The 21,907-nt window shown below is 39.3% G+C and overlaps 2 protein-coding genes and 1 pseudogene across 3 annotated transcripts in view; 2 read left to right on the top strand and 1 right to left on the bottom strand.

The window, feature by feature from the left end:
- Cow (Proteoglycan Cow) overlaps positions 1 to 20,915 on the bottom strand; it is a 50,552-nt gene extending 29,637 nt beyond the window's left edge. For both annotated transcript variants that reach the window (XM_064693622.1, XM_064693623.1), the window contains exon 1: positions 20,437 to 20,915. In XM_064693622.1, the coding sequence (XP_064549692.1) occupies positions 20,437 to 20,577 (141 nt within the window). In that variant the 5' untranslated portion in view covers positions 20,578 to 20,915. The remainder of the gene's footprint in view (positions 1 to 20,436) is intronic.
- On the top strand, positions 362 to 2,923 carry LOC135436479 (aminoacylase-1-like; annotated as a pseudogene).
- Positions 3,753 to 5,418, top strand: LOC135436169 (aminoacylase-1-like). Its single transcript, XM_064693665.1, has 4 exons — positions 3,753 to 3,978; positions 4,082 to 4,573; positions 4,630 to 5,047; positions 5,106 to 5,418. Exons 1-4 carry the CDS (start codon positions 3,888 to 3,890, stop codon positions 5,308 to 5,310), a joined length of 1,206 nt encoding a protein of 401 aa, XP_064549735.1. The 5' UTR covers positions 3,753 to 3,887; the 3' UTR covers positions 5,311 to 5,418.
- Positions 20,916 to 21,907: the final 992 nt, after the last annotated feature.

The following is a 21,907-nucleotide window of genomic DNA, read 5'->3' as shown; positions in this document are numbered from 1 at the left end:
CACATAAAGACGGACGGACAAACAAACGTATATGGCAAGGTAGACTCGACTCTTCTTGGATATTCATATACACTTCATGAGATGGACAAGGTCTGCTTCTGCCGGTTACAAACGTTTGCTCCTTCTTTGCAATTGGTACAGGGCACAAAAAATTTGATAACAATATAAATAATATCCATAACAAAGACCCACACTATAATTAGTTTCGATAAATAACCACAATATAACTTCAGATAGCAAGGTAAAGCCACAATTTTTGGGCCCCAAGCCGACAAGAATAAGCCTATGTATCTTCAGCTATTTAAAGGCAATGTGAAACGGAATGTATTCACACAAGTAGACGAACCCGGAACGGCTGCAAACGTACGATATTTAAAGAAAAAATAGTGTTCATAGGTATGCAACAATTTAAAAAAAATGAATAAATCTCAATGGGAAAACGATGAAGAAATTAAAATCTTTCGTGAATATTTACGCATTCCATCGGTACACCCTAATCCGGATTACAGTAATTTTCAGAAATCAAAAGAATGTCCAGAACTTTATAAAAAATAAAATAAAATATAAATACAACTTTCGTGAAATTCTTGAATATTATATATAGAACCAATCAATATAGATCAGATTTTCACTTTTTTTTTAAGTTTTAAATTAAATTGTCAATTAATACGTACATTTTATAAGTTTTTGTTTTTGCCTCAGGCTCCTTGTTGAAAATATGTTAATCTATATTGCTTTTCTTGATGGCAAATATTAGATTAAACTTATCTTCAATCCTCGTACTAAATGAGTATTTATATATTCATTAAGCTTGTGCTAGTAAACGTATACGTATAGTAGGAATTTTATTTCAACATATTCCTTTTTCTTAGCATCGTATTATGGTACATTTTTAAGAACTATAGCCACACCCATACGCCCGAAAGATAACCACGCTTAACTAGCTTTGTTAAAAAGAAAACCTCAACAAACTTGCTGATAAGAAGAAAACAGAAAATATTTGAAGTCTGATAAAAAAACAACAACTTTTGTATTCTATATTCGCGAACTCAGAACGTTTTTATTAATAACATATCTTTCAATTTCTCGATGGGTAAACAAAGACGTTATTAAAGGTATTTGTTTTATCTTAACATTTCATTCGTTCACATTTGAGATTTGAGTGAGCTTCAGGGGTTTGCTCCAGAATATTTGTTAAGTAACTTTAAAAGATTTTGTTTGAAGAACAAGCGTGCTTCATATGAGAATAACAAATGCCTTGCCTTCAATTCATCGAAAGTTGTACACTATATATGACCTGGTGTTAATGTATGTGTTATAACTAAGATTGCACAGAAAAACAAATCTGATAATGGGCTCATTTGCAACCGAATTAATCAAGCAGATAAGAATCATATCAGTCAAATTTATAAAAACAAACACCGAGAGTCATAAATCTGATAAAAAAATAAAAATAAAATAAGCCCATTAGCAACAAATGTACGTGTACAATGTCGATGTCGGCATCCGGACAGAATGGTAGCAGGCTGTCGAATCATGCCCAGCAAGCAGTCATAGCCATACGCTATCAGCAATAACAAGGTACTATCGCCTGAGCCTTCAGATTCGGACAAATATACAGAACTCAAAATGAAGAAATTAAAATCTTCCGGGAATATCTACATATTAGACAATCGGGATCCTTGCTTACCTATATAGGGTAGGACATTTTGAATCAATATTAACAGCTTATACTTTATATATATACTTAATACTTAACAGCCGAAGGCGTGGAGTTTATGAAACGACAGGCTGAGAGCATTGGTCTTTCAGTAGATGTTGTTTGTCCTGTCAACGAAGCTAATCCCATCGTGATAGTGAAGTGGCTGGGCAGCCAGCCAGAGCTGTCTTCCACCATACTGAACTCGCATATGGATGTGGTGCCTGTGTACCCCGAGAAGTGGACACACGAGCCCTTCGGCGCCGATCTCGATGACGAAGGTCGTATTTACGCTCGTGGCGCACAGGACACATAGTGCATTGGGCCTCAGTACTTGGGCGCCATTCGCGCACTCAAGGCCAGCGGCTACCAGCCAAAGCGAAATCTCTTTGTGACCTTTGTGCCCGATGAGGAGGTTGGCGGACATCTGGGCATGCGCGAGTTTGTGAATGGAGATTACTTCAAGAACTTGAATGTGGGCTTCAGCTTAGCGGACTCCCTGGCGTAGGTTAAACTAATCTGGTGACCAACAGGTTTATGACCTCCAATATAATTGCAGAGATTAGATTTAAGATAAGCGGCACTGCAGGCCATGGCTCCCTGCTGCTTCCCAACACCGCCGGCGAGAAGCTCCACTATATTGTGAACAAGTTGATGGTGCAGAAACTGAAAGTGATGCGAATCCTTTCATCGGTGATGTGACCGCCGTGAATTTCACCCAGTTGAGTGGTGGTGTACAAAGCAATGTGGTTCCTCCTCTGCTGGAAGCGGTCTTCGATATGTGCATTGCTATCGATGTGGATATTGCAGCTTTTGAGAAGCAAATTCTCGACTGGTGCGAGGAGGCTGGTGGTGGCATTGAGCTCGACTTTATACGGAAGGATGAATATGTGCCGGCCACGAAGGTTGATGCAACAAATCCGTTCTGGACAGCTTTTCAAAAGTCCTTGAATGAATTGTTAGTATGCTCATGCTCGGTTTATAAATCGTGTCGCTGATTATTTAATCTAATCCAACAGAAACTTGAAATTCCAACCACGTGTCTGCCCCGGCGCCACAGACAGCCGCTTCTTGCGCACAGTCGGAATTGAGGCATTCGGATTTTCGCCGATGAAAAACTTGCCCATCCTTGTGCACGCTCACGATGAATACACACGAGCCGATCTCTATCTGCATGGTATTGAGGTTTACAAGAAAATCATTCCGGCTATTGCCAGCATATAATAAAATCTAATAAAACTCTCTAATAAAGTCTATTCGTATTTTACAAAGTCTTTTTGAATTTAGTTTGCAGGCGATCGAATAAAAGAGATCAGACAAGAAGTTAAACTTTCTCACTTACAAAATTAGTTAGAGTCCTTACAAACCACTTATTAAATAAAAAAAAAAAAAAAACAAAATTAGTATATTTTTCCACTCACATCTTCAATGAATTTTCGTCGAAATTATAAGCTTGAAAGTCGTTTTTTTTAAAAGTTTTAAAAAAAAAGGAAGTTATTCGCAACGATGCCTTATATGAATTGAATTGAATGAATTGATGAATTGGGAAATTAAAAGGTCTTCGTAAAATCATGCATAAATTTATGTTTTATGAACCACAAATTTGATTCATATTTAGTCTACACGTATTCGTTACCTAAGTAAGACAAACAAAAGTCATTAAAGAACTATATCTAGAAGTTTTCAAAATCTTTTTCACACAAATCTTATTTAGCAAAGAATGTAGGAATAAAGCTGATAGGAATAGCCTGGGATTCAAGCCCGAAAACTCTTTGAGGATTGCCTAAATTGCTGGGCCCATTAATTTTTTCCAAATATTACTAAATATGATAGAGACTTGATGTTTACCGAATTTGTCGACAAGCTTAATTAGCCAGAAGTTTTCGGGCAAAGGTCATTCGAAAATTCCACATTAAATTGATAAGAATTGGCGGCTTAGTTATAAATATGATAAAAGTAGACACATTGTTAATGAAAAAGCTTCGTTGTGAATGGCGCCATTTCATATTTAAGCGATGGGCCTGATAATACTGCCAAATAGTCGTTCGCCACCGTTGAAACAGTTCAGAGCTCTTATTTTTTGCTGGGAGCATCTGTAGTCAGCTGCCACATCGTAAAGCAAAAGTGTTTAGAGAAACGTATTTTGTTTAAATAAATTATTGTTTATAATTACACAAATCCAAACAAAATGAGCAAAGCTGAGTGGGAAAATAATGAAGAAATTAAAATCTTCCGTGAATATCTGCGCATACCAACGGTTCACCCAAATATAGATTACAGTAAGTTTGCCAGATTGGGCGGATCGTGATAAGCCGTTTTATGGAAGGAAACGCATAGTTAAAGTGTTTAAAGTGAGATTAACCTAATATACGCGTCTTACAGCCGCTTGCGTGGAGTTCCTAAAACGCCAGGCAGCCAGCCTGGATCTGCCCGTGGATGTCGAATATCCTGTCAACGAAGCCAATCCTGTCGTGATAATGAAATGGCTGGGCAAACAGCCCGAATTACCTGGCATCATACTGAACTCTCACACCGATGTTGTGCCCGTATTTGCGGACAAGTGGACTCACGATCCCTTCACCGCCGATCTGGATGACGAAGGTCGTATTTATGCGCGTGGCGCACAGGACATGAAGTGTGTGGGAGCTCAATACCTGGCTGCCATTCGGGCACTCAAGGCTGCTGGCTACCAGCCAAAGCGAACTGTCTATCTGACCTTTGTGCCCGATGAGGAGGCTGGCGGCTTTTTTGGAATGCGTGAATTTATAAAGGGCGATTATTTCAAATCCCTTAATGTGGGCTTAAGCCTGGACGAGGGATCTTCCAGCTTAGACGATTCCTATTATGTCTACTTTGCAGAGCGTACCGGCTGGCGTAAATATTTGCAAAGCAACAGCGTATTGCAGGGTATTAAAAACTTCCTATTACAGATATTAGATTTAAGATCAGCGGAACTGCTGGCCATGGTTCCCTATTGTTGCCCAACACCGCCGGCGAGAAGCTCAATTATATTGTGAACAAGATGATGGGATTCCGTGCATCCCAGGTGCAGGCGTTAAAAGATAATACGAGGCTTTTCTTTGGTGATGTGACCACTGTGAATCTCACCCAATTGACTGGTGGCGTGCAAAGAAATGTGGTTCCCGCAATGCTCGAGGTGGTCTTCGACTTACGCATTGGCATCGATGTGGATCTGGTTGCCTTTGAGCAGCAGATACGCGACTGGTGCGAGGAGGCTGGTGGCGGCATTGAGATCGTGTTCGAACAGAAAGACGAATATATACCGCCGACAAAGGTCGATGCTTCGAATCCGTACTGGACCGCATTTGAGAAGGCATTGAATGAACTGTAAGTACGCTCATGCTTGTTATGTGAATCCTCATTGACTTTCCGTCTCGGCAAACAGGAACCTTAAATTCCGCACACATGTCTGCCCTGGCAACACCGACAGCCGTTTCCTGCGCTCCGTGGGCATTCCGGCAATAGGCTTCTCGCCCATGAACAGTACGCCCATTTTGCTGCACGATCACGATGAATACATACGTGCGGACACATATTTGCATGGCATTAAGGTCTACACCAAGCTCATTGCAGCTGTTGCCGATGTGTGACTCCATTGAATGTGCGTTATTTATTATTTATTAATTTTTGATAAATATACATATATGATATATATGGCATTAAATTACCAAAAAGCTAACTGAATCAAGCAATTGAAATATTATATTGGTTTCATTTAACGCAAACACCCAATAATTTCGGCTTAAGGCAATTTGAGTAATGCGCCTGCAAGAATTGTTGAATAATGCGAGCTGACAAATGTTTATGACTCGCTCGACGGGGGAAAATCAATTTTGATTTTTTGATGAGTCATAGGGTAATTATGGTGTGTTCATTTAGAGTCCCATTATCAGTTTATCAATTGATTTATGGGCTCAAAACATGGAGCCTATGTGCTGGGCCAAGCGAACCAACATCTGGATGTTGCTACTGGCGTTGCCGTTGTGTGCCTCAAAAAATTTATTGACTTACTTGATTTTTTATGAAAAACATGCACATGACGCATACGCCATGTTGTGCACGGTAAAATGTTGACAACAATTTGACAGCAGATTTTGTGAGGAACGCACATAGCAACTGCTCGAACAGAGAATTTTGTCGGTTAGTCAATAGCATAAAAGTTATAGCAGCTCTCAGCCAGCGGGAGACAGAATATGCGAGTGGAAAATTCGCATGCCTGTGACAGCAAATTGTCAGCTGAGCTGGGAAATGTTCGGAATGTCTGGCATTCGGCTATGCGAGGACATAAATTATACTGTAACACCGAATGCTCGTACACTCCCGTAACCTCCCCCCCTCCTGCCACAACACACACGCACAGCTTCCATTGTCCGGCGCATGCCTGGCGATTAGACACGTTAATGCATGTGTCAGCCGATGAAATATGCATTGATACTTTAGGGATGCTGAGTAGAGTCAGGCTGGGCGAGAGATTGGGCTAGTACGTGGCACACAATTATGACAATTTATGCGGCAAATGTGACAGTGGGTCATGGGTCGCAGTTAAATTTAAGGTGCAGGTGTGGCTTGACATGCAAATGAATTCCACGCAATTAGCATTGACCATTAGCAGAGCAGAGCGTAAGTTTCGCCTAATGACTGCAGTTCCAGACCTTTAACGTTCTCGTTACTGTTGCGAAACTTAATGCATATCATTTTTACTTTTAATGAGCTGGCAGCAGTTGGTGCCAGAAACACCCCCCCCCCCCCCTGTCCCTAGGCAACACCTTGCCCTCGCCTGGCCTCGTTGGCAAGTGCACTTAATGCTGCAAGTTTTTTGCGGCCAAGTTTGGTGCATTCGCCCACCTGCCGTGGACCAACTTGAAATTCAGTTTCATTTTTTTTTTGGCGAGCCCCGCTTTGCATTTTAAATTTTCTATAGCCTGCTTGCATCAGCATCATCGTCATCGTGTGTGAGTGAAAACTTTGGCAAGTTTTATATTTCAATTTTAATTTCTTTGTGCAGCACTTTTTGGTGCAAACTTTAAGCCGCGAGAGCGCGCTCCGCCCCCCTCCCAATCCTCTTTCGCGGCGTAACTGAAGGAAAAACTTTTTAATGGTCCACTCACACTAATTAGTTCGAACAGAGAGTTTTTCCTCTTTAAAAGTAGCCAAAAAAAATGTGCCATAGCTTAGTCAGGCATTTGCATTTGCCAGCCATGAAAATTTTATTGCGCTCCCGAAATTTATGACGTATTAAAATTAATTCAACAATCAAAATGAAAAGCAAAACATGTTGTAATTAAATTCAATTTACTTGCAACTGTTTCGACCGCGCCTTCAACTCAAAAACGCCTTGTCTTCGGGACGAACGTTATAGCCGTGCAATTAAAATCTAAGATTAAACGAGCATCAGCCCATCTACACAACCGACTCGCTGCGTGCCACTGTTTTTGCCTGCGGCAACAAAGTGTTTTTATGCGACGCCCAGGCAATTGAAGCGTCCTTGCATGTAATTGAAATCCCCACTTACCTAATGTCTACCCAGGCGCACAGTGGGGCAAGTATAACATAAAATGCGCACATTTACAAGTCAGTCATTTTAAATAATTCAAAACTTAAAAATCTTTCAAAATGACATCTAGTGAAGACGTCCTTAATTAGAGCTTACTGTCTTTATAGATGTTGAAAGAAGTATAATAACCCTTAAAGTGCACTTTTATATTGTATTATTTGATTTGACTCATTGACCAACATGTAACTAATTATTTTTGCGACAGAACCCGATATATTCAAAAATTTTCTGTTCCCAATTTTCTAGACGGCTGCAAGTTGAAAATATGAGGAACATTTTTAGTAAAACCTTTTTTCTTATGAAGAATACAAATTAACTTTGAAAATCGAATAATCATACACATTATATTAAGTTTTGCCGAAAATAAATGTAAAATGAGAAATTGCTTTGACCAGAAAACCTTTTTACAATCAAAATTAAAATATTCTATTTTTCAGATTTATTAAAATACATACAGAGCTTATTCAAACTCTTAAAACTTTTCTACTCAGTCCAATTTTATACAAAGAAAACTATTTTCCTAATGCTAAAAAACATTTATATTTCAAGCACAGCCATTTTAACTCAATCCCTGGACATTCTTACTGTTTTTAGAATTTTTATTATAGTATTTTTTTCATAGAAAAAAATAATAAATATTAGTTGCATGGTTGAATGCATGGCAGTTATGCGAATGTAAGTACATAGTGTGCATACTCTCATAATAATAACAATACTTTAATATTTAATTATTTCTCGTTAAAACTCTTCTGCCAGCTCTGATTGCAATTAAATTGAAGTTAGAAACCATTTTGCATGCATAAATATTTTAGATTTAATGTAACTAAAAGCTATTTAAATCTGTTGAGCTAAAAGCAGATTTAATTATTTAGCTTTTACTGAAATTAAAATATTCTTATAAATATAGTTAAATATAATAACATTTTACTGCCAGCTCTGTATGCAATTAAATTAAAGTTAGAAACTATTTAGCATGCATTAATATTTTAGATTTAATATAAGTTAAAACTTTGCAAATCCGTTGAGATTAAAACTGATTTATTTTTTAGCTTTTTACTCAAGTTCAAATATGCCAATATATATACTTATTTCGAAAAATTGCTGTTCAAATACAAAATTATGATTTTTTAGCAGCTGTAAATAGCTGGAATGAATGATAATTATGTGAATGACATAGAAGCTAACTAAGAATAAATACGGAATTTGCCAGTAAATTTGCAGTACACACAGAAAACCTAAGATTTTGATTTTATTTTCCCAGCCAGTGTCATGGATCATCAGCCACATAGCACCGCATGCCCCCCATTGTGTAGAGCCAACGATTAAACCGCATGACTGTGTTGCCAGTAGGATACTGTGAGCTGATATTAAACATAAGTAATAGCAACATTTAAAAGTGACATTAAAGCGTGAGCGGCGGCCGCACGGCTTTGCTCCTTCTCTCTGGTGGTAAATAAAGCCAATTGAAGTACGAGTATGTGTATGTAGTATCTATGTGTGTGCTAAATAATTTATTTTGTCATTAAGATAAACTCTAAGCCACACACACACACACACACACACACGCGAGCAATGTACACTCACATACATAGAGTGCTGTTAACCCATGGCGAGCCACATAAACGTCGCAGCTAGAGCCACCAAAATAGGAAAAAGGCAAACTAATTAACTTGTTTAGCACCAGGGCGCACACTTTCTCTGCTCTCAGCGTTCCCGCCGCTAAACTAATGAGCGTTTGTGTGTGTGCGCTGGTGCGTACGTGTGCCTGTGGGTGCCTGTGTATGTGTGTGTGAGTGTGGGTGGCGTTTAGAGCTGCTAAAGAGCATTGCGCGGCGGCCTTCTGAGCGATTTTACCCATTCGAAAAGAGCAAAAAAAGGGTATATTGGATTTGTGAAAATATATGTAACAGTTTGATAGAGGCATCGGAGATACCCCAAAAATTATATATATTTTTAAAGAGGACGACGAGCAGTCTACTTTGCCATGTCCGTCTGCTTGACTTTCTATCTATCTGTATAAACACGTAGATTTCGTAAACTACAAACCGTAAAGACTTAAATCTAAAATTGATCTCTCCTATAACATACACAAAATGATTTTTGCGTTTTATGTCGATATTCCGTCCAATTTCCAATATATAGATAAAAATCTTTTTTGAAACTTTTATAAAAGCTATATAAACCAAATTTGGTATGTAGGTGTTCCTTTATTTTGCAACTGGACTTCATATTGGGCTGTATTTATGATTTAAAGCATTCAAATCGTGGTGCTGATCCAAAATCTAGGGACTCTGTAGTCGAGCATACTCGACTGAAGCGTTCTTTACGTGTTTTAAAGCTGCGCACGATTTAGTCTTCTCGGAGATTTGGCGACCCAGGGATTTTCACCCAGCCCGCGCGGGCGTGCTTTGCTTTTAAGTTGTTGCCACCGCTGCAGCTCCGTGACAAACTTTATTGCATACGCCGAGGCGTTAAGTAAGAGCATAGCGGAAATGGAAATGCCGCCATAGTAGCCACACAGGCACACAGAATAAGAGTAAAAGCAAAATGGATGCGTTCAATAGGCAGCTGCGTGTGCCACAGGCCGTGCCGCACGCCACCAAACCCACCGAACCCACGTTCTGCATGAACGCGTCGCGACTTGGCGTCGTCTGCATGGCCCAGCAATTGCAATTTCATTTCCGTTCGCTGGCATTTTATTTGCCCTATGCTAACCCATATATATATATATATATACAAAATGCTTCTTCGTTCATTTCTTTTTTCTTTTAGGGCAATAAGAATTTTGGATATTTGCCTGCCTCGCTATATATCTATGTAAGTAGGTGTGTGTGTGTGTCGTTTATGTTTTTGTTTGACTATCCGCAGACTTTTGCAATTCCAGCATAAGCTTTTGAGGGTGCAGCTGAATACAAAGACATCTTCTGAGCAAGAACCTCAGAGATAGATGCAGAGATATAGAGAGAGAGAGAAAGAGAGAGTATCTAATTGTAACTTAGTAGGTAAACTAAGGAGCGGCAAATGAACGTTGCAATTGAATACAAAAGTCAAGTCAAAAGAAAGTCAAATCTTGCTTTGGTCTATACAAAAATGCAGATATTAGAATTCATGCAAGGACGACATAGCTTAAGTGCTGTCACTCAACGCTTCTTCAGCTCCTTTGTGCTCCACTCTTCTAGCAAGCGTCCTGGCTAATTGCCACTTGAAAAACTTGGAAATCAATTCGGCCAGTCTCTGGCAATATTCTTCATCAGTTTCTTAACCAACCGTTTTCATTTCAACGTTTTCATTTCTTTGTCTGCATGCGTATATGAAGAAGCAATAATTTCTTGAACATGTCAGCAGTCCCAGCAGACCCTTCGGGAAAAACTTTCCAAGCGCCGACAGCTCTACAGTTGAAAAGTTTGGGGCTCAACAAAAAACTTTCGTTGACAATTTGTCAGGGATTTTTGACTATTTCTCAAGTAGACAACGCAGCTGAGCTGGCAGCGACAATTTCACCGGACTTGACAACTGCCAGCGCCGGAAACTTCAGTTTTAGCTTAGCGCTTACTTTGTCAAGCACATAATATCTGGCTTGGTCTCAATTTTAGTTGCCTTCGGGCCCAACTAATTGCATAATTTGTATGCAGCATTTTGAGGCTAAGTGCAATTTTTGTGGCTCACACACGACACACGCCCGCATCAAGGATAAAAACTTGATATGGGCTAGAGTTTGGGTTTTTCGCTTGGTTTTTAGTTTCTTTCCGTTTTTCGTTTCCTAGTGTTCCATTGTGTTTTGCTTTTATGTTGTAAATTATTATCATTCACCGTGTGTGCGGCTTACAGTTACTAGAACCGCCATCCGCCCCATTATTCTCCAGCTGTAGCCATCCTGCTCTGGCGCAAGTTTATAGCTTTGCTCCGCTCTGCTCCCTGTAGGCATTTGCGCTTACATCAAGCTGGCAACTGTTATTATCTGCCGCCTGTTCGTTCGTCCGTTTACATTGCCTGTATTCTTCTTCATTCTTGCTGGCTGTATATATATATATATACGTGTGTGTGTGTGTGTGTGTGTGTAAGTTATCGCTCACATGCAATAAACTCGCTGCAAGAGTAGCGAGCGTTATAATTTATTTATGGTAATGCGTACGCCCACAGAGAAAGAGAGAAAGGGAGCGCAGGATATACCAATGGCTCGACTGTAAAAAGTTTTATGTGGCGCAGCAACTCCTGAATGTGTGAGCCTCCGATGCTGCCAGCTCTCGCCTGCAACAATGTCCTATCGCATGGCGTTCGTGCCGAATCCTTATATCCTGCTTTTAATTTTTCGTGACACCTACCCACTGTAGCGCTGCCCACCTGACACGCTCTACGTAAAATATTTAATGAACTTTTTACAACTTCTGGCTTATGTGTCAGTGCGGCAGCCCAAATATATATTGCGTGTGCTTGTATAAGCCACAGCTTACATTAGTTCGAAACTCTCGAATTTACCTTGACGACTTATTTGAGTTTTGTGCAGTAACAATATTTACTGCTGTTTACATATACATATTTTATTTTCTGTTATTTATTTTATTTCTCCTTTGTACCAGCAAATAGCTATCAGGCATTTAATACGTATTGCAAATTGAAATGCCAAAAATTGTATCCTCAAATATGCCACGTTGCGTATGCGTAATCTGTGTATGCTTGAGATTTTGTATGGAAATTGATGTAAGAAACGTCAATGCAGGCTCGCGGGCATACGCACTGCCAAAACAACACACACACACACTAACACGCATTTACTATTCATACAAGCAATAAGCCATATTACGCATACGCCGTGGAAGCCAAACGAATGACTTTGCCACAGTTTGAAGGGAAACTTTTTGGATGCTTCTCAAGAAAAGCAATTAATATGCATAATCTGTAACCTTTTTTTTCGCTTGTCAATGCCGTCTTGGAATCAGAGCCCAGCCTTGGCCAAATTGCTGTCAGCAAATGGTCTCAGTGCGGCCCATAAATAACTGCAGCCCGACAGACTCCAAAATGGCCGAGAGACACGTTTGACATGTGCTTAACTGCCATAATGCATAATGCTTGGGACATGTTCTAGGCGGCTGAATAATTAATTGATGGCGCTGGCAACGAATATGTCTTCGATTTGTGAATGATAGACAGCCGGTTGCTTTAAACGTCCATTATGGCAAGGGACAGCCAACCCGATGGCAGTCATTAATTAAAACTTTACACAGCTGGAACCTTGCACAGCTTGACAACCCTACACGTTACGGTCCGGCTAAGAAAGTTAAATACAGCAGCTGTAGGAGTAAACATCCTTTCTTACATAATCAGTTAAGTGCTGCACATATGTAGCCAACCATATGGATATATGTATATATATATATTCCTGAAAAAGAAGTAGGAGCGCTTTTAGGCGGCTGCTTGGTGCCTGCCGCTGCCACACAACAATATGAAAGTGAAAAATGAGTTTGCTCAAGTTTTGCGCTGAGTGGCCAACAAACATATGTATATGAATATGCGTGCGTGTGTGTGTATGTGTGCGTATGTGTGCGTGTGCGTTCGGTGTGGCGCACAGGCAGCTCCCCAGATAGAAAAATGTTTTAGTTTCGCCTTTGATGCCATCGAAGTTATGTTGCCGTTGCAAACTAATTTATCTTATTGAGCCAAACAACGTCCCACGACCGAATTTATAAAACGTGCCACGCAACTGACAGCATCAAAAAGTTCCAGATGAACCCAAAACAAGATATTGTACACATGCATATGCTTAAGCATGTGTATATGGCTCTAATGCATGCATTGGCGAACTAAAATGGTAAAAAGTCCAAAGAATGCTCCAATAAAACTGCTCCATTTCTTTTAAAAGGGGCCAAACATGAATCGCAGCTCAACTGTTAATGATGCCACGCAAACAGTCGGGCAAAAGTCAGCATGCAGCAACACATTTTGTATACTTTATGTATAATACATTTTTAATGTGTTTTACATTCGATTCTGGACTAAAAAATAAAAAGAAGCCGAAATGGTTTGAAAAACGATATTGAGAGAGACTTACTATCAAAGCATAAATATCCTGAGCCCCATTAATTATATTTACCTAGCAATAATTGGAAGATGATCATTGCCGTTAGGGATATAATGTATAGAGAAAATTTGTATTTGTATATATTTTTAGTTGAACCAAAAACTCAGTCTATGGTTCTTGAAGCGACTTTGAAAGCAGGAATTTTCTCGCAGCCAATAACCGAAGAAGCAAAGAATTTGTGTTTGAAAAACTCAAATCTCTGCTATATTAATTTATTACAAAATTGGTATTCATCCTTAATAAGCCGAACAGTTTTTACCTAAGACTGGAATATTTTGCCGCACATTAACAAGAGTATTCAATCTTCGGCACACCAAGGACGACCTTTTTTTGTGTTATTGTAGTCGTTGGCTTCTTGTGCACATTCTTAGTGCTTCTTGACTTTTTCATAAACAGTTTTGGCCGCATTTTTTGGCAAAAGGAGCAAGCAATTTGCCAGGCATGGCAGCCCACACACACCCTTTACATACACACACACACACACACTGTAAACAGTGGGCAATTTGCTAATGTGGCTGTGTACGTGCAACTTTCGACTGCAGCTAGCAAGAAATTAAACAAGCAGGAGAGCGCTAGAGAGATGAGACAGACAGACCTGGAGAAACAATCAGCCAACGGAACCATGGCCCCTGGCCATAAAGAATGTAACATAAAAATGCACAACTGGGCACGTGGGCGTGGCAAAATGTATGAACAGTAAGTAAACTTTGCGACGGGCTTATAAGTTGCAAAGAAAGGAAATTGTTGTGTCTAGTTGAGTCATATTTCCATCAGACCGCGGGGCAGGACTCATGGGAAAATGTTCGTGGGAAAATTGCAAGTTTTGGCGGCATGCAGCTGTGAGTTCCCTGTGAGTTTTTTTTTTTTTTTTGGCAGCCACATTCACATTCGCTGCAAATATGCAAATCTAGCCAAGGGATTGGCGAACTGTCATGCAAATGAACCTGCCACCAAAAATCCAACTAGATTCCATTGTGCCCCACAACAACCCGACTTTAATCAAACACTCCAAACACTTAGGTGTTAACGACAAGCATTTGGTCTAGGTCAACTGAGCTTAAGGGTTCATATACTTTTAGGAACCCTCTTAAAAATATATATTGTCGCCTAGTTAGACCTGCTCAAGGTTCTTACAACATGTTCGCAACTTATGCAACAGTGTGGCAGCATAAAATTTTATTGCATAACTTGCACAAAATATGCTTTTTATATGCTCGTAAAAATGAATCTACAACATGACCGGCCGCTCGTATGTGTAGGTGGGCAGTTGGGATGTTTGGGGCGGTTGTAGGATGCGTGGTCAGCTACAAGTAAACCGTAATTTATACACATTTTGATTTAGTTTTTGCCTTATTTATGTGTCGTCAGGCGGCTGGGGGCCTGGTCTGTTCCACTTTAAGTGGGGCTTAGCCAAAAATTATGCATATCAACTTTATTGCCCGCACATATCCATATGAACATACGAATTTACATATGAATAAGTGCATAGGCACGCACACACGCATTTAAAGAAAGTTTTGCATATTTTACGCACTGATTGGATGCTGGAGGACTGTTGTTTCAGCTGTCTCTTGTCTGCCGTCTGCCCTGGGCAAACTACTTGCAATTCCTATGATGCCCTGTTCTAAGCATAGAAAGGGTGGATTCGTACATAATGTGTATAATTTATTTAGAATCAAATTGAAGTTAAAAGGTTTACATGCTTTATTTATGGTGCTTGGCTGAAATAATTTGTATATATTATTTGGTATAGACAGGATAAATATTCCGACAACTATCACAAGCCACATCTTAACAATATCAATTGGATTACATTTAAAAGTTAATTCAAAGGAATAACAAGAATTTACAACACCGGGCGTTTCTTAGTTCTTACGCTATGTCCTTTGAACTCTTGGCGTTAAAAGGTGATGGCTTGGCAAAGTAAAAAGAACTTTTAACAATAAGAATTATAGGAACTTAAACATAAATAATGTAACGATTCAAAACTTCTGAAACTTTAACATAGCTTGAAAAACAAAAATTATGCAAGTAGATCAATAGAAACAATTATAATGAAAATTTGACTTGTTTCTGCAACACAGTTGTTCAGTCAAATTATTAACAAAGTTTGTGGATGCTACAATGTGTTCGCCGAAGGCCAAGGTAGTGAATATTAATTATAATTCAAATAAATGCATTTAGGTTGATTCAATTCAATCCATACAAAAAAACAATATTATTAAAAATAATAGCTATAATAATCATAAAATTACGGATAATCATAGTTATTTAGCTCTTAAATAATGAAACACGTTTTACCCATTTTCTGTATTTATTGATTTTATATATTTAATGCAAATTACAAAAAATAACATAAACAGACTTATGACATTCTATTAATGATGTGATAATTGATGTTTCATATATAACTATAAACCTGAATTAAGACAAAAGTTGTAATAATAATAACAATAATAATAATAATAATAATAATAATAATAATCATAATAATAATAATAATAATAATAATAATAATAATAACTATAAAAATAATAATAATAGTTATAATAATAATAATAATAATAATAATAATAATAATAATAATAATAATAATAATAATAATAATAATAATATTTATAATTATAATAATAATAATACCAATAAAAAGAATAATATTATTAAGATTATAAGTAAACAACTTTTTCGTAGCACAAACTAAATCTGCCGTCGTCATAGGGTATTCCATAGTCGACGTTTTTTGACCTCCACTAAAAAATTCAGCGTTTGATTTTATTCGCATTTTATTGTATTCTGCAGTCACATTTTGTGCGCTTAGCTTGTGAAATGCACATTGCAAAGATTTATTTTGTGCTGACAAACAGCGCGTCGCTTCTTGGTAATCGATGGAAATGAGCATTGCCATTCTATGCGCTTGACAGAGACGGCACTCACAAGAGGGAGACAGTTGGTTGGATGCGAGTGCTTCTATGGCACTTGTTTGCCTGGCTGATTATGGCAAGGAGCACATCTAGACGAACAGACACACGCACCTAGATTTTGCCGGGCTCAACTCAACTCGAGCAATAAATAAGCATATCAGTTGGGCGCGCCAGCAAATCAAGCGAATTCCTTGCGACTTGAGCTAATTTGTTATCATTTGCACGATATGAATAGTATAATAAATGCAGGGCGTGCAAAGCGAGCTACATATTCGAAATGGAAATATATGTACATATATGTATATTCCGACTCAATTTGTAGCTCATGTGAATATGCTGAGCAAAGGCCAAGTCCGCATCCATAGCATGTGTTTTATTAATGTCAACAATTTATGATTATTTATAAGCATTTCCTGCTGCATACTTTCAGGCTGCCCGTCAACAGATTATTTCCGTTGTGTGTAGAAAGCAAATAACCGTTTGCGTTTGTATTAGTTATATGCTGGAGTGGGCGAAGCTAGCTTATAAGTGAACAGCATCAGAACTGTACCAAAAGACACATTCGAGCTGAAGGTTAACAGGATTTCTGGAAAATTTGTTGACACAAAATGCTGATGGTCAGTTATGTCAAGAAATCGGTATCAGAAATGTCACTTTCACGTTTTCCGTTCGTATTGAGAAACGCCATTTTGGCACTCGTAAGCAGTCAATTATTTTTCCCCCCAGATGTGACATTTTATCCAAATACTTTGTTTTCTGTTCATCTTCTGATTGGCAATCTTTGACACTTTTCTCAGACTCCCTGTGTCTGCTGGTTGAAACAGCCACAGTATCAGCTATTGACAACTTTTCAATTAAATTCAATTCGCTCAGCCCCCTCGGAAAATGAAAACAATTTGGTTACAAAAACTTTTCACATAATTTATGGCATTTCTAAATACTTGAATAAACAAAGTTTCTATATAAACAATCAAATTCATTGGAAAATGTCTGAGCCAAAGATGTTATACGATTAGCCATAAAAAAAGAGATATAACAAATAAAACCCATAAAAATTAAATTTATGCAGCTTTTTTATTTTGACACATACCATACGCTAGAGCTGAAAAGAAAACGACAAAGAAACAAAACGCATGAAATTTTCCACGCTGTTAAAAAATATAAAATTGAAATTTAGTGAATATTAGCCATCCCCTTTAATATGACGTGGTCAGCTTTCCAAAAAGTCCATTCAATCCATTAAGGAATGTATTTCTCAATTTATATCGTTCAAGACATTTTAATTCGAGATTCGATTTTTTAGTAGTATCGTAATAGACTGAATGATATAGAACGATATTTTTCATATGATTGATAAAATTATAATCTATATATCTATCTAATCTGTATATACATATTAACAATTTGCTAATTAGGTCATGTTAATGTAAATATTCTTTGAACCATTAGTTTGGAGTGTGTGAGTTAATTGGCCTACATGTTATTATTAATGCGTCGATTAATCTTTTGTGTTAAGTAAGATAAACACTATAATTAAATATGCTTGTAACAGATATGGAGCAAATTTTATTTATATGTATTGTGTGACTGACTGACTGACTAACTGACTGATTGGTGATCAACGTACAGCCCAAACCGTTAGAGATAAGTAGATTAAATTTTCACTGTAGTTACCTTATGTGATGAAGGTGCACGTTAAGACGGGGTTTCGGGAAATGTCACCCGCATGTGTGGAAAAATCTCGAAAAAATTGTTTTGCCTACTATCCGATCGGCCTTAAACTCATTTTCAAAGATCTTTGAGAGAATTTATTTGATACATTGTTGAATGGCAAATGCAGATCAAATAAAGATTATAATTCAGCTTCGAGATTCTCACTGCAAAACATATATGGGCGGAAACAGTTGATTCCAACACTTGGTTTTTTAATCGATGCAGTTAAAACATATTTTCAAATAGAGGTGGAGATCTAGTTTTAAGAGAAAATGTAATATCTAAAATTTGTATATATATTTATGTGTATTTGGCTGGAGACTCGATCGTCTACTTTGTTAATGATAATCAAGATGTCATTCATGTATAATAGTTTTCATTGATGTAAAAGAAAAGTAATTTTAAACCTGAATCTGAAAATTGGCTTTGTTGCTTATGTGTGCTACGCTCCACGCTCCCCCACAGCCGCCCACACTCACACATGTGGCACGGTTTTCAACTGTTTAAAATTCTGCGTTAGTACATTCGGCTCAGATTCCTTTTTTCTTGGTTTTTTTTTTCTCAAAAAACTTTAGCCTTGCAATATATTTTCTTCAAAGCTCCACTCGACGTGTATTTGTGTGTGTATGTGTAAAGGAGGCAAGAGGCAGGAACGCTTAATAGCACAGGCACAGGCACACATACGCATGGGCCTATTAGCACACACATAACACATACAAAGACATACATTGAGAGGGACGCAGCAATGACCACGCATAAAAAAAGTGAAAAGAGAGCTAGATGGCAAAGAGGAAACGAAAAGAAATAAAACTGAAATGGCAAACAAACCAAAAACAGCAAAAAAAATACAAAACGACAACAAAAATGAAACAACAAAACGGAACAGTAAAATGTCGACGCATTGGGAAGAAGAAGCAAATGGCTGCAAAAACAATGCAAATAGCAATGGCGACGGCGACGACGACGTTGCGTCTGTGACTAACAGCCAACAAGGAGGGGCAGCGGGCAGGGGGGGTGGGGGCTGTTGGTTGTGTGTTGGCAGACAAATTCAAAGCTGCTTAGTGCTTACTTCATAGTTTACGCTTACGCGCTGCAAACGACTCGAGGCCGCCAAATGCTTTGGCTATTGATTTTTAGTGTTTCTTTCGCTCGCTCTCTCTCTCTGTCTCACTCCAACTTGCGTGTGGCCTAGCCAGGTGGCCATTTGGCTGAGAACAGCAGCAGAAGTCGTTGCCAGTGCCTGGCTTACTGTCTGTTCTGATCGACAAAAACAACTACAAACTGCAACAACTACAAATCGGATTTGCGTGAGTAATTGGCAAGACAAGCGTTTGGGCCAAGAGGAGCGTATTGGACACACGCAGCAGGTAGGATGACTGTGCCAAGTAGCTGGAAGTGTCTGTGTTTTGTTGTGAAGCCTCAGTAGCGTTTGCAAAGTTGAAAGAAGTGACAACGAGGAAAAAACATAAGACAGCACACAAGTCAGCAGTGACCGACTAGGGGATACCCTGTATATAGTCACGCGCTGCCATTACACACATTCGTTCTATACACGCCGAACGCTGTGCACTTTGATCTCAATTCGTAGAATGCCTTATCGTATTTGCGAGAATGAGGCGAGATATTTAAAAATGTGCAGTATGCTTTATATATTTTTACAAGAACTCACATACCAAGTTTGGTGTATAAAGCGAAGAGAGATAGATAAACAGATATCGAGAAAATTATCAACTTGGCTAGAAATGGTATAAGAAAATGTATATTTTTAGAAGGGATTGCCAACTCATGGTCCTGATCAAGAATATATGCATATACATGTTACATACGTATGCTGTTACATATATACGTATGCAAAAAAAAACAATATTCATTATATTATATTATTATTCATTATCGTACCATTACCAATATGTTTATTGTCAATGATTTTTGCAGTCGAGTGCAACGGACTCCGTTATAGCCGTTCAGCTTATTGTAGGCTGACCGCTAAATGTATGCTATATAAAATTTAATTGGATCAGTTTCTTAAAGATCTCATCAGTAGTCTTTATGTGATCATTACAGCTGTAAGACTGTAGACGATATAGATTCGCGATTTGTCACGTCCCGTTTGGCGTAGCCATTTAATATCTACGATAGAAATCACATTCTTACGGACAGACGGACGGACAACAACACAATCATTGCTCCAAGCCAATATACTCTTTTCATTTTGTGAGAGAGTATAAAAGCAGCAACTATAACAGTTCGATCAAAAGCAGAGAAAACGCTGACTAAAAGCGCAAATGTGTTATTTGGGCCAAAACAAACACACGCATACACACACGCACACACGCACGCACGCACACACTTGTATACACAGAGGAGGGCAGCTTAGTTGTATTAACTAAGTGACAGTCGGAGACGATGACAGCCAGTTTGGATATACAGTTGGGAGTAATTTGGAACTTACCTCATCGATAAACTCAAAATCACCGCCAGTTTCGCCAACGTATTTCTTCTTCTTGGCATCGGCGCTGCCAAGCAGACAGGATGACATCAACACCAGCACCAGACAAACGCTGGCAATGAGCGGCAAACGCAAACGCTTCATGGCAGCGGCAGCGGCAACGGCAACGGGAGCGGCGCCTTGATAAGAGGACTTGCTGGAGAGGAGCGTCGTCTAACGGAAGCGGCTCAAATGCGACGCGAATAGTTCACGACTTCCGCTGGCAATGTTAATTGCGAGTCGAATCAAATCCGAGTATTCAATAGCTCACACACGCGCACACCTACAATCAACCACACACACACACAAACACAGACGAACAGACGCACACACGCAAGTGAGTGTAAGTTTTGTAGTTGAGCTGTGCAATCGCTGGCGTTTCAGAACGATGCAGTGCAGCAGGATGACGGAACGTAATAGAACTGTAGGCGACGCGACCAAAACGTAAACTGAGCGCACATCGATTTGCATTGCTCGGCCCCAAACGGCATTGGAATTTTGCGACAGCCGAGGAGAATGCGGAAAAAGAGCGCCACAAGGATACGTAAGAGTGCGCACATGGAACTGTCATATGACATAGGGTTGTCAAGTTGGGCTCCGACATGAAATGCTTTTCCTCAATTGTGGTCCTCACTGTAAAAGTAAAATATATTCGAATTGTTGTTGAGCTTTCATGTATGACAATCGTAAGCTTAAAAACTCTACGGCTCTTAGTTTGGCGTATTTATTTGTAATTCTTTTCTACAATTTATTTCAGTGTACGCCACTGCGTATGCGCAATAATCAACCCCTGCCAATCGTCGCCTGCTCTCTCGCGCGACATTCGCATTGCTGGGACTGGCGCTTCCAGACGACAACCAGCCGCAGCAGCTGCCGTAGCCGCAGCCGCAGCACCACCACCAGCAACATTAAAATGCTGAGAGCAGTCCGTGACATACCAACATCCAGAATCGATTTTATTTTTCGACTCGCTAGCGCTCTTGACGCTCCAACAATGTCTCTTAACTGCGCCGCGGCAATTTTGGCCAATGGGTCGTGAACCTGCCCCCAGTGCCTAAATCGCGTTTACATTCGAAATGGACCACAGTTGTTGCTGTTGTTGTTGTTGTTGCTGCCGCTGCTGCTGCTGCTGCTGCTAGTGTCGTTGGCTGTTGATTTTTCTGTATTGGCGCTTGGCACACTTGGCCCGAATCGATGACGCCGTCACCACGATTATTGCCAACGCTTCTGACCGGGATAGCCCGTAACCATTTAACGCGTCAGCGCCTCGCAGGCTGGCCAAAGGCAGCCACCAAGTCGAAGCATTTGGCCAAGACTAAGTCCCAGCCACGTTGGCCCCCAGGCTCTGTCAGTTTAAAATTAATAGTCCCGAACACACAGTCACATAGGCCGCGTTCTGGGCCGCCTATGCGCGTGTGTGTGTGTGTGTGTGCCT

The sequence above is a fragment of the Drosophila montana genome, unplaced genomic scaffold, assembly GCF_035044405.1.
Source record: "Drosophila montana isolate Dmon_TW-CO22-7 unplaced genomic scaffold, ASM3504440v1 contig_3733_1, whole genome shotgun sequence".
Lineage (NCBI taxonomy): Eukaryota > Metazoa > Arthropoda > Insecta > Diptera > Drosophilidae > Drosophila > Drosophila montana.
Note: the sequence above shows the minus strand (reverse complement) of the source record. Positions and strands in the feature narration are given on the sequence as shown.

Excerpts from the sequence above, each read along its gene's own strand:
- LOC135436169 (XM_064693665.1), top strand. The coding sequence starts at position 3,888 with ATGAGCAAAGCTGAGTGGGAAAATAATGAAGAAATTAAAATCTTCCGT. Across the intron at positions 3,979-4,081 it reads TCACCCAAATATAGATTACA|CCGCTTGCGTGGAGTTCCTA; the intron begins GTAAGTTTGCCA and ends CGCGTCTTACAG. Across the intron at positions 4,574-4,629 it reads TGCAGAGCGTACCGGCTGGC|ATATTAGATTTAAGATCAGC; the intron begins GTAAATATTTGC and ends TTCCTATTACAG.